We start from the raw sequence: 13,517 nt of genomic DNA on the forward strand, positions 1-13,517 counted from the left end.
GGATTGAACCAGGTCACGTGAAGCGTCCGGGGTAAACCATGGAAATATTTTGTGGTGCCTGGATGTGGAAAGGGAGCTGTGGTTTCGGTGCATTATACATGACAGTTAGAGACTAAGTGTGAACGAATGTGGCCCTTGTTGTCTTTTCCTAGCGCTACCTTGCGCTCTTGCAGCGGGAGGGAGCTTGTCATTTAATGTGTGGCGGGGTAGCGACGAGAATAAATAAAGGTAGCAAGTATGAATTATGAACATGTGTATATATGTATATGTATGTATACGTTCAAATATATAGGTATGTATATGTGCGGGTGTGGACGTGTATGTACATACATGTGTATGTGGGTGGGTTGGGCCATACTTTCGCCTGTTTCCTTGCGCTACCTCGCTAACGCGGGAGAAAGCGACAAAGTAAAATAAAAAAAATAATATATATATATATATATATATATATATATATATATATATATATATATATATATATATATATATATCCTTACGCTACCTCGCAAACGCGGGAGACAGCGACAAAGTATAAAAAAATAAAAAATAAAAAAAAAAATATATATAATTCATCTATCATAATTAATCACTGTTTCCCGCGTCAGCAACGTAGCGCCAGAAAGCACACGAAGAATGGCTCATCCACTCATTTACACATACATACGTAAACACCCATACACGAATATATACAAACATATGCATATCAACATATACATACATATAAATACAGATAAATGCATACATACACATGTATATATTCACAATTGCTTGCATTCATCTATTCTCGTCGCTACCCCGCCACACAGGAACTAGTCCCCCCCCCCCACCCCTTCAATTTTCAGCGAGGTAGCCCCAGGAAAAGACAACAAAGGCCACACTCGTTCACACTCAGTCTAGCTGTCATGTGTAGTGCATCGAAACACAGCTCCCTTTCTACATCCAGGCCCCACACACCTTTCCATGGTTTACCCCAGACGCTTCCCATGCCCTGGTTCAATCCATTGAAAGCACGTCGACCGTGTTATACCACATCATTTCAATTCACTCTATCCCCTGCACGCCTTTCACCCTCCTGTATGTTCAGGCCCCGTTCACTCAAAATCTTTTTCACTCCATCCTTCCATCTCAATTTGGTCTCCCACTTCTCCTTGTTCCCTCTACCTCTGACACATATATCCTCTTTGTCAATCTTTCCTCACTCATTATTTCCATATGTCCAAACTATTTAAACACACCCTCTTCTGCTCTCTCAACCACACTCATTCTATTACCACACGTCTCTCTTACCCTCTCATTACTTACTCGATCAAACTACTTAAAACCAGACATTGTCCTCAAACATTTCATTTCCAACACATCCACCCTCCTCCGTACAACCCTATTTATAGCCCATGCCTCGCAACCATGTAACATTGTTGGAACTACTATTCCTTCAAAAATACCAATTTTTGCTCTCCGAGATAAAATTCTCTCCTTAGACACATTCTTCATCGCTTCCAGAACCTTCGCCCCCTCCCCCACCCTGTGACTCACTTCCGCTTCCATGGTTCCATCCGGTGCTAAGTCCAGTCCCAGATATCTAAAACACTTCACTTACCCAAATTTTTCTACATTCAAACTTATATCCCAATTAACTTGCCTCTCAACCCTACTGAGCCTAATAACCTTGCTCTCATTCACATTTACTCTCAACTTTCTCTTTTCACACACTTTATCCAAACTTAGTCACCGACCTCTGCAGTTTCTCACCCAAATCAGCCACTAGAGCTGTATCATCAGCGAACAACAACTGACTCACTTTCCAGACCCTCTCATCCACAACAGACTGCACACTCGCCCCTTTCTCCAAAATTCTTGCATTCACCTCCCTAACAACCTCAACCATAAACAAATTAAACAACCGTGGAGACATCACGCACCCCTGCCGCAAACCGACATTCACTAGGAACCAATCACTTCTCCTCTCTTTCTACTCTTACACATGCCTTACATCCCTGGTAAAAACTTTTCACTGCTTCTAGAAACTTACCTCCCACGCCATATACCCTTAAAACCTCCCACAAAGCATCTCTATCACCCCTATCATATGCCTTCTCCAGATCCATAAATGCTACATACAAACCCATCTGTTTTTCTAAGTATGTCTCACATACATTCTTCAAAGCAAACACCTGATCCACACATCCTCTACCACTTCAGAAACCACACTGCTCTTCCCCAGTCTGATGCTCTGTACATGTATTTACCGATCTCAGTCAATAACCTCCCATATAATTTCCCAGGAATACTTAACAAAACGTATACCTCTGTAATTTGAACATTCACCTTTATCCCCTTTGCCTTTGTACAATGGCACCATGCATGCATTCCGCCAATCCTCAGGCACTTTAACGTGATCCATACATACACTGAATACCCTTACCAACCAATCAACAACACAGTTACCTTTTTTTTAATAAATTCCTCTGTAATACCATCCAACACGCCGCCTTGCCGGATTTCATCTTCTGCAAAGCTTTCACTACCTCTTCTCTGTTTACCAAACCATTCTCCCTGACCCTCTCACTTCGCACACCACCCCGACTAAAACATCCTATATCTGCCACTGTATCATCAAACACATTCAACAAACCTTCAAAATATTCATTCCATCTTCTCACTTCATCACTACTTGTTATTACCTCCCCACTTGCCCCCTTCACCGATGTTCCCATTTGGTCTCTTGTCTTACGCACGTTATTTACCTCCTTCCAAATCTATTCATTATCTCTAGAATTTAATGATACTCTATCACCCCAACTCTCATTTGCCCTCTTTTCACCTCTTGCACCTTTCTCTTGACTTCCTGCCGCTTTTTTTTTTTTTTTAAATCTCCCAGTAATTTGCACTACTTCCCTGCAAGTATCGTCCAAACTCACTCTCTCTTCTCTTTCACTAACAACCTTATTTCTTCATCCCACCATTCACTACCCTTCGTCATCAGCCCTTTGTAATCTTACTGAATCTTTCGAGTTGTCTAACGTCTCTTCTTCATGGGAAGGATCTGTATGACTCTTCCATGGGTTATCATGAGCCCTGGAAGCATTTTAAACATCTTCCTCTCCAGCCATGTACACACATACGTCTCACAACTTTAAAAAATGAGAAAGACTCTTATAGAGAAAAATAAGTTATACGATCACTTTTACATAATATGTTCACGAGAGGAACTGCAACTAAATGTCAACTATCAGCAAAAGCACGGAAACTCCCGTGAACGTTCAGGTGTCAGCAAGCACGGGAACCCTCGGAAACGTTCACATATCAGCAAACACGGGAACCCTCGGAAACGTTCTCATATCAGCAAGCACGGGACCTCGGAAACGTTCACATATCAGCAAGCACGGGACCTCGGAAACGTTCACATATCAGCAAGCACGGGACCTCGGAAACGTTCAGATGTCAGCAAGCAAGGGAACCCTCAGGAACATTCAGATGTCAGCAAGCACGGGAACCCTCGGAAACGTTCACATGTCAGCAGGCACGGGAACCCTCGGAAACGTTCAGATGTCAGCAAGCACGGGACCTCGGAAACGTTCAGATGTCAGCAAGCACGGGACCTCGGAAACGTTCACATGTCAGCAAGCACGGGACCTCGGAAACGTTCGCATGTCAGCAAGCACGGGAACCCTCGGAAACGTTCAGATGTCAGCAAGCACAGGAACCCTCATGAAACGTTCGCATGTCAGCAAGCACGGGAACCCTCGAGAATGAATAACAGACTTCTTACGCATTCATGAAAAGGGTTTGTCCGTAATGTATCCCAGTGAAAAGATAATGAAGGAAACTGCTAATAAATGAAAGAATAATCAGTTCATCATTTACCGGTGGTGACACATCAGGAGAATAACAACCCTTGGAAAGCACTTGCTTGTTACATCTAATTTCCAGTATTTAAATCTCTCTCTCTCTGTCTCTCTCTCTCTCTCTCTCTCTCTCTCTCTCTCTCTCTCTCTCTCTCTCTCTCTCTCGTTGTCATCATTCCTGACTTACTACGACTCGCGAATGGGTTATCTTTAGTATTCATAACAATACAGTAATCTCAGTGTTTAGGAAATACATCCCATGAAGGTGACAAGTTCCAGCAGCCCATGGAGAGATGTGGGTCTTCAATACACACACACACACACACACACACACATACACACACACACACACATACACACACACACACACACAGATGTGTGGTAATAAAAAGAGTGTGGTTGAGAGAGCAGAAGAGGGTGTTTTGAAATGGTTTGGTCACATGGAGAGAATGAGTGAGGAAAGATTGACAAAGAGGATATATGTGTCAGAGGTGGAGGGAACGAGAAGTGGGAGACCAAATTAGAGGTGGAAAGATGGGGTGAAAAAGATTCTGAGTGATCGGGGCCTGAACATGCAGGAGGCTAAAAGGCGTGCAAGGAATAGAGTGAATTGGAACGATGTGGTATACCGGGGTTGACGTGCTGTTAATGGATTGAACCAGGGTATGTAAAGCGTCTGGAGTAAACCATGGAAAGTTTTGTGGGGCCTGGATATGGAAAGGGAGCTGTGGTTTCGGTGCATTATTACATGACAGCTAGAGACTGAGTGTGAACGAATGGGGCCTTTGTTGTCTTTTCCTAGCGCTACCTCGCGCACATGTGGGGGGAGGGGGTAGTCATTTCATGTGCGGCGGGGTGGCGACGAGAATGAATAAGGGCAGACAGTATGAATTATGTACATGTGTATGTATGTATACGTCTGTGTGTGTATATATATATATATATGTATACGTTGAGATGTATAGGTATGTATATATGCGTGTGTGGACATGTATGTATATACTTGTGTATGTGGGTGGGTTGGGCCATTCTTTCGTCTGTTTCCATGCGCTACCTCGCTAAAGCGGGAGACAGCGACAAAGTAAAATAAATGAATAAATAAATATACATATATATATATATATATATATATATATATATATATATATATATATATATATATATATATATATATATATATATATATTATTATTATTATTATTATTATTATTATTATTATTATTATACTTTGTCGCTGTCTCCCGCGTTTGCGAGGTAGCGCAAGGAAACAGACGAAAGAAATGGCCCCCCCCCCCATACACATGTATATACATACGTCCACACACGCAAATATACATACCTACACAGCTTTCCATGGTTTACCCCAGACGCTTCACATGCTTTGATTCAATCCACTGACAGCACGTCAACCCCGGTATACCACATCGCTCCAATTCACTCTATTCCTTGCACGCCTTTCACCCTCCTGCATGTTCAGGCCCCGATCACACAAAATCTTTTTCACTCCACCTTTCCACCTCCAATTTGGTCTCCCTCTTATCCTCGTTCCCTCCACCTCCGACACATATATCCTCTTGGTCAATCTTTCCTCACTCATTCTCTCCATGTGCCCAAACCACTCCAAAACACCCTCTTCTGCTCTCTCAACCACGCTCTTTTTATTTCCACACATCTCTCTTACCCTTACGTTACTCACTCGATTAAACGACCTCACACCACACATTGTCCTCAAACATCTCATTTCCAGCACATCCATCCTCCTGCGCACAACTCTATCCATAGCCCACGCCTCGCAACCATACAACATTGTTGGAACCACTATTCCTTCAAACATACCCATTTTTGCTTTCCGAGATAATGTTCTCGACTTCCACACATTCTTCAAGGCCCCCAGAATTTTCGCCCCCTCCCCCACCCTATGATCCACTTCCGCTTCCATGGTTCCATCCGCTGCCAGATCCACTCCCAGATATCTAAAACACTTCACTTCCTCCAGTTTTTCTCCATTCAAACTCACCTCCCAATTGACTTGACCCTCAACCCTACTGTACCTAATAACCTTGCTCTTATTCACATTTACTCTTAACTTTCTTCTTCCACACACTTTACCAAACTCAGTCACCAGCTTTTGCAGTTTCTCACATGAATCAGCCACCAGCGCTGTATCATCAGCGAACAACAACTGACTCACTTCCCAAGCTCTCTCATCCCCAACAGACTTCATACTTGCCCCTCTTTCCAAAACTCTTGCATTTACCTCCCTAACCACCCCATCCATAAACAAATTAAACAACCATGGAGACATCACACACCCCTGCCGCAAACCTACATTCACTGAGAACCAATCACTTTCCTCTCTTCCTACACGTACACATGCCTTACATCCTCGATAAAAACTTTTCACTGCTTCTAACAACTTTCCTCCCACACCATATATTCTTAATACCTTCCACAGAGCATCTCTATCAACTCTATCATATGCCTTCTCCAGATCCATAAATGCTACATACAAATCCATTTGCTTTTCTAAGTATTTCTCACATACATTCTTCAAAGCAAACACCTGATCCACACATCCTCTACCACTTCTGAAACCACACTGCTCTTCCCCAATCTGATGCTCTGTACATGCCTTCACCCTCTCAATCAATACCCTCCCATATAATTTGCCAGGAATACTCAACAAACTTATACCTCTGTAATTTGAGCCCTTACTCTTATCCCCTTTGCCTTTGTACAATGGCACTATGCACGCATTCCGCCAATCCTCAGGCACCTCACCATGAGTCATACATACATTAAATAACCTTACCAACCAGTCAACAATACAGTCACCCCCTTTTTTAATAAATTCCACTGCAATACCATCCAAATCTGCTGCCTTGCCGGCTTTCATCTTCCGCAAAGCTTTCACTACCTCTTCTCTGTTTACCAAATCATTTTCCCTAACCCTCTCACTTTGCACACCACCTCGACCAAAACACCCTATATCTGCCACTCTATCATCAAACACATTCAACAAACCTTCAAAATACTTACTCCATCTCCTTCTCACCTCCCCATTTGCGCCCTTCACTGAAGTTCCCATTTGCTCCCTTGTCTTACGCACTTTATTTACCTCCTTCCAGAACATCTTTTTATTCTCCCTAAAATCTAATGATACTCTCTCACCCCAACTCTCATTTGCCCTTTTTTTCACCTCTTGCACCTTTCTCTTGACCTCCTGTCTCTTTCTTTTATACATCTCCCACTCAATTTCATTTTTTCCCTGCAAAAATCGTCCAAATGCCTCTCTCTTCTCTTTCACTAATACTCTTACTTCTTCATCCCACCACTCACTACCCTTTCTAATCAACCCACCTCCCACTCTTCTCATGCCACAAGCATCTTTTGCGCAATCCATCACTGATTCCCTAAATACATCCCATTCCTCCCCCACTCCCCTTACTTCCATTGTTCTCACCTTTTTCCTCACCAGTGTATAGACCTCTACCCAGAGCCCAGGGCTCCTAGCTGAAATACTGCAGGAAAGTCTATCTATAAATGTAGGACCCCGTTTGTTTAGCCTTGAACACGACGGTACAACTCTTGAACACAGTGGTACGACCCCCTGAGTACGAAGGTACAACTCTTGAACACAATGGTACGACCCCCTGAGCACGAAGGTACAACTCTTGAAACACAGTGGAACGATCCTTGAGCACGACGGTACAAACAATAAACACAGTGATGCAATCCTTGAAAACAGCAGTACGACCTCTTCAGCACGGAGACAGAACTCATGGACACAGTGGTACGACCCTTGGAGCACGATGTTACAACCCTTGAACACAGCGGTACGACCTCTTGAGCACCACGGTACAACCCATGAACACAGTGGTGCGACCCCTTGAGTATGACGGTAAAACCTATAAACACTGGTACGACCTTTAAGCACGACGGTACAACCTATAAACACAGCGGTACAACCCCTTGAGCACAACTGTACAACCAATGAACACAGCAGTAAGACCTTTAATTAAGCACGACGGTACAACCCTTGAACATAGCGGTACGACCTCTTGAGCACGATGGTACAACCTATGAACACAGAGGTATGACCTCTTAAGCACGACGGTACAACCTATGGACACAACGGTACGACCTTTAAGCACGGCGGTAAAACCTATGGACACAACGGTACAACCCCTTGAGCACAACTGTACAATCAATGAACACAGCAGTAAGACCTTTAAGCACGACGGTACAACCCTTGAACATAGCGGTACGACCTCTTCATCACGACGGTACAACCTATGAACACAGCGGTACGACCTTTAAGCACGGCGGTAAAACCTATGAACACAGCGGTACGACCTCTTCAGCACGACGGTACAACCTATGAACACAGCGGTACGACCTATTCAGCACGACGGTACAACCTCTGAACGTCGTGATCAAGGGTCGTACCATCATGTTCGAGGGTCGTAACGTCGTAATCAAGGGTAATGGAATATATCAAAAATATAATTAATTCCCTTCCCAATTTTTTTTTTCATGACTGTGTATTCATGGTACTTATATAATATTGTCACATGAATATCACTCATGATACGACGCATTTCATCAACACAGGACTTACACCATTTATAAACGCAATCTTTCATACATGATTTTCATTTATAAGCCGTGTCATAACTGCTTCAGTACTCAATACTTCAAATTCATAAAATTTCACCACGTACACTGTAAACATAAACTGTGTCACAATTCAAGGTGGTATCCAATTAAAGTACACTTAGAGCATTCATGATTTTTTTCCATGGAGGCGGTGGGAGGGAGAATTTCATAACGTAACATTTGAAACTAGACTACATCCTGAAACTATCCTAGTTAACAATCAACTTTTTCCTCTTAATGTCGAAGTCTGAATGAAGCTAACGACTAAGTTCTTTATGGAAACACGGAAACGAAATAACGGTTGTTTTTGAGGTAATGAAAAAAAAACCTAGACTTTTTAAAAGGGGGGTCGAGTCGTTATCTAATATAATCAACACTGAGCTAGAACCAGTGTTCTTGAACATATACAGAAACACCAGACTGATGATAACCCAGCCCGGTGCATCTATACTGACGATCCTCCCGACTCTGCCACTGGGAGGCCAGGCAGTGCTGCCACTGTGATCCAGACCAGTGGTAATAGATGAGAGAAAAATGTTAGAATAAACAACCGAGCATCTACTCTATAAACTGAATTGTTCGCTACACTTATCGCTCTTCAGCAGTCTACGTAGAAATCACTGCCACAGACAGTTTAATTATCTGTGATTCTTTATCTTCACTACTTGTCCTTAACCCTCTGAGATCGAAATGTAACATGCTGGTCTCTGAAGCCAGACACAAATACTCAGACATCATTGCTCAAGGGATTCAAATCAAATTGTTATGGATTCCCTCTCATATTAGCCTCCGTGAGCTTGACAAACTAATGCTTTGGCCAAACTTGCAATTAGTAATGTTGAAAACAACATTGGGTTGTCAATTAAAAGCCTCAAAACTGTAATTAGAAAGGAACTAATTGACCTCTTTGAAGCAAGAAGTCGAGTTCAGATAAGGACAATTAGAAACATTTTCCATCACAGTAAAAAAAAACGTATGTGGAGAAATGGGATCAGCAGTTTACATGATGGTGTAACTGCCACACTAGGGCTAGGCTATAAGTACTAATGGCGCTCTAGCCTATAGTTTGTGGTCAAAGATTTGGACACAAACTAGAACACTGTCTTACACTATGTCTTAGAATGTGAAAAAATAGAGCCATTTAGGATTATATCTAAACAAACCCTACAACGAATGTCACAACACCTTACTGTTAATAACAAGATACCTGAAATTCTAAGTTTGTATCTACTTTTTGTAACTAGTCGGTAAAACTTCTCAAATAAAACTATGTAATGAAATACGAATTGTAACATGTAATATCAACCCACTGCGGTCTGACCCCTCTAATCCTTCTGCGATACCGCTCACAGGAAGGGCATGGGGCGCACAATAATTTTTGCTGGGGTTACCGGCACAAATCAAATCAAAGACTTATGATTGTCGTGGACAGAAACACCTCAACGGCGCGCAGCAGGGAGTTGCCGACAGCCACACACTCAGTAATGATGCAACGTGGGGGTACGATAGGTATACAGTGATTGGGAGCAACAACCAGTTGAAGACAGGTAGACAGTGGTTGGGACCAACAACCAGATCAAGATAGGTAGACTGCGATTGTGAGCAACAACCAGATGAAGATAGGTAGACAGTGATTAGGAGCAACGACCAAATCATTATCTGCAAAGGAAAAAGCTACTGGCAACACTGCTTCGTAAATGATATGATTTACGGAAGTTTGTTAGACCATTATATATAAATATCAAAATATAAGTAACACACAAATCATTAATATCATCATCTATTATTGGGAAGTGGAGATAATTAACCATTAGGGATAATGGGGATGTTGTATAAAGGGTTTTAGATGAAAAAAAAAAAAAAAAAAACTATTTGAGAAACCTAACAATCTTCCATCTAGCGCAACACGACACTTCGTCTAAAGCTTGTGTTTGGTCAGTAAGAGCAGTCGACGCCCCGAGCAAGAGACGGGGGACATCTGAAAGAAGAGGGGTGCAATGTTGCGTCGTCAGAATACAAGCACAACACGCAAATATATTAATAGAATAAAAGAAAACAGGCATCAGAGGACGGGTGAACCCAAGCTAGAGCACAATCCCCACGTGCAAAACGCAAACATGAGAACACGTGATTTAGCGAAAAAGTGTTGGCCTGAATCGCTCACCGGCCTGATACGTGAAAACAAATCTAAACATTTTCATAACACCATTCTTTTTTTCTTTAGTTGTTCATGTGCTTGCATGCAATCGTGTACCTGAAATGCAAGCCAATATGCACTGTAACGCACGAAACAATTTGTTAATTGTAAACATGCCTCTTCGTCTGTAAAGATCGCGTTAATATTTTTTCTTTCCCTCAGTAACTGATGTAGTCCCGATATATGGAAGAAAAAAATACCAAACCGCCTTCAACCCCACGCCTAGCGCGTCCCTTAGACCCGGCTTCTGCAATAACAACCAGTAACACAATTACCAGTGTAATGCATAAATGATTACAGTTTATCTCAAACTAAAAAGCATTTGCCAAATACCGTCTTTTTTTCTCTCTCTCTCTTTTGGAGGAAGGAGGGCCTCAGTTTTCTCAATTGTCAATAATCTAATCTATTTTCTGCAAAGTGAGCAAGATACCATAAATATTCTTACTTCTGTTCTACATCATATACACTGGAATGCAAACAGAAGCATCTGTTTGACGTATTTTTTTCTGCGAAAAAAATAAAACTTTTCCGGTGATTTTTTTTTTCTTTTTTTCACTTAACTCAGTGAGGCTCTTGTCGCCGCCTGGGCCGTTATAAATCTACCGAAATAAGATAAGCACAGTGAAAAGTGAAAATTCCTATCTGCACAGTGTCGGGAGGAAGATCTACATCTTGATAATCTTGTACACTGGTAATGAAAAACAGATTTTCAAAGTATAAACATATCTACTATTTTCTTTCGGGTTTGAGTGGGTCAAACAATAATTCACCAGTGTAAAAATTCGTCTGGGAAAAATCTAATATATTCCTCCTAAAAATGGGTCAACAACAACAACAATAATAATAATAATAATAATAATAATAATAATAATAATAATATGCTCACGAGAAATGTAACTGCTTCTTATGAGTCGTGGGATTATGTGACAATTCAACAATGAAAAAATGATTAATTTTCTTGAACCGGATAACGGACAGGAACTTGTTTACTCCTATTTTTTTGTTTTCAACTTGCGATGAAAATAAAACCGAAACATTGTTTTGGATCTGGGAAAATAAATTGTGCGAACTGATTAAGGGACGAGAGTAAAACGAGATTTGATCGTTGTACGAACTTTCTACAACCACGGTTATCTTACAACCCACAAGAAACGGATACAGTAAATATACAACTCCAACAAAATTATTGCTCTTGCCGACAGTAGTGATGAACCAGTTGCCGAATTAATAGTTCCTGCGTGATACAGTCAAACAAGCACAGAGGAACGGTCGCACACAACACAACGACTCGCTAAATCAACATTTCAAAAAGCCTTAAGCTCCTACAAATCGCGGATAACGGCTGATTTTTGCAAACATTTATCAGTTTGATTTACTATAAACAAAGCAAATCAGACTATATGCAACTTGGGTTCCTATCTTACAAGACGATATTATATAAAGGTACAGAACATGCTACTATCCAAACCGCTTGCCGTGAACAAGCCATTAACGAGATGATGAGATATATACAGTTCTCTTGGCTACTCTGATAAATGAAAAAAAAAAAACTTTTTGCTTAATGGTCATCTACTAAAAGCCGTTATATCCTACAATTAATTCAAGTACTGAATATTACCGGCAACTGATATGTGGTCTGTTTCCAGACGGATATTAAAACATTTCAATCTCTGTTTTATGTCAGGCGATAGTGTCCACCAAAATCCTTAGTTTCATTAATCTTCTTCCTTTTAATATGTAATTCTGTTTACGTAGTTGACAAAATGATAAAACTTGTGGTTAATATGACTAAAATTTCTCTGCGAGTACTCCAGTTGTTCAGCGATTACGATGATGCAAAAGGTTTAATTTCAATCTCCTAATTCATTTTGTCATTTCATACATAATGAAACTGTTGAACAAGTGGCTACTTCTCATCAGTTTTTGTTTAAAAATACATAGATTCCTAATCATTCCATGTTAACGTATCTCGCTCGTTAAGCCCATCATGTCAAAGCTTTAATGTAGTTACAGAATTGGTAAAGTTCTTTACAAAAAGCATGATGTAAATCATCATAATGAACCCTATCAGGCGATGCTTAAATGTTTGAGCTTTCTAACATAATCAGACATAAAACTTACACCGACACACAATTATCTTATTAAGTACAACTGAAAACAATACACAGCGCCTCGTGTCACTCAATTACGGGCACCTGAAATGTTGACATTTAAATCAACATTACTAACTTACTTTTGACTTATCGGCCGCACACGCACCGCCACTTTTATATTCGCCATTACCGCTCCTTCTCTCTCTATCTCTCTAACAGTTATTCACCCTGTATCTTTCCAGTTCACAGCTGAGATCATGGTAGAGGAGTAACAGCGCACATTTCAAGGAGACACAGGACTACACCATCACGTACGGACACAACACACAAACTTCTGGGAAAAACTGATCTGCAGACTAGCTCAACTTGTTGACACGTCAGTTGTTACGTGTTCAATTTTCTATTCATTTAAAAGATTTTCAGAGGGGAAATATTGGTAATTTTTATTACAAATGTGTATGGTATTTCATTAGAATACATTCTTCTTTTTTCAATAACGTAAAATAATTTACCGTTTCTTGAATATTACAATAAACTTATTCAGTAACTAACAACTCCTTTTACCGCCAATTTCTTCGTTCTCTTCTCTCAATAGTTTCTGATACGTTTTCTTTTATGGTTTTATGATAAACTATACCATTAGCGACAATGCCTCAAATAGCAAATTGCACTTGAATAACATTTTGTGTACAAATATAAAGAATATAGCTGATATGCCTAATG

General features: G+C 40.9%; 1 protein-coding gene across 1 annotated transcript in view; it reads right to left on the reverse strand.

Annotated features, from left to right (window-relative positions):
• The window catches only part of LOC139754646 (uncharacterized), a 333,848-nt gene extending 320,741 nt beyond the window's left edge, over nucleotides 1-13,107 (reverse strand). The window contains exon 1 of the mRNA XM_071672166.1: nucleotides 12,935-13,107. Coding sequence (XP_071528267.1) covers nucleotides 12,935-12,981 — 47 coding nt within the window. The 5' untranslated portion in view covers nucleotides 12,982-13,107. The remainder of the gene's footprint in view (nucleotides 1-12,934) is intronic.
• Nucleotides 13,108-13,517: the final 410 nt, after the last annotated feature.

This window comes from Panulirus ornatus, chromosome 17 (assembly GCF_036320965.1).
Source record: "Panulirus ornatus isolate Po-2019 chromosome 17, ASM3632096v1, whole genome shotgun sequence".
Lineage (NCBI taxonomy): Eukaryota > Metazoa > Arthropoda > Malacostraca > Decapoda > Palinuridae > Panulirus > Panulirus ornatus.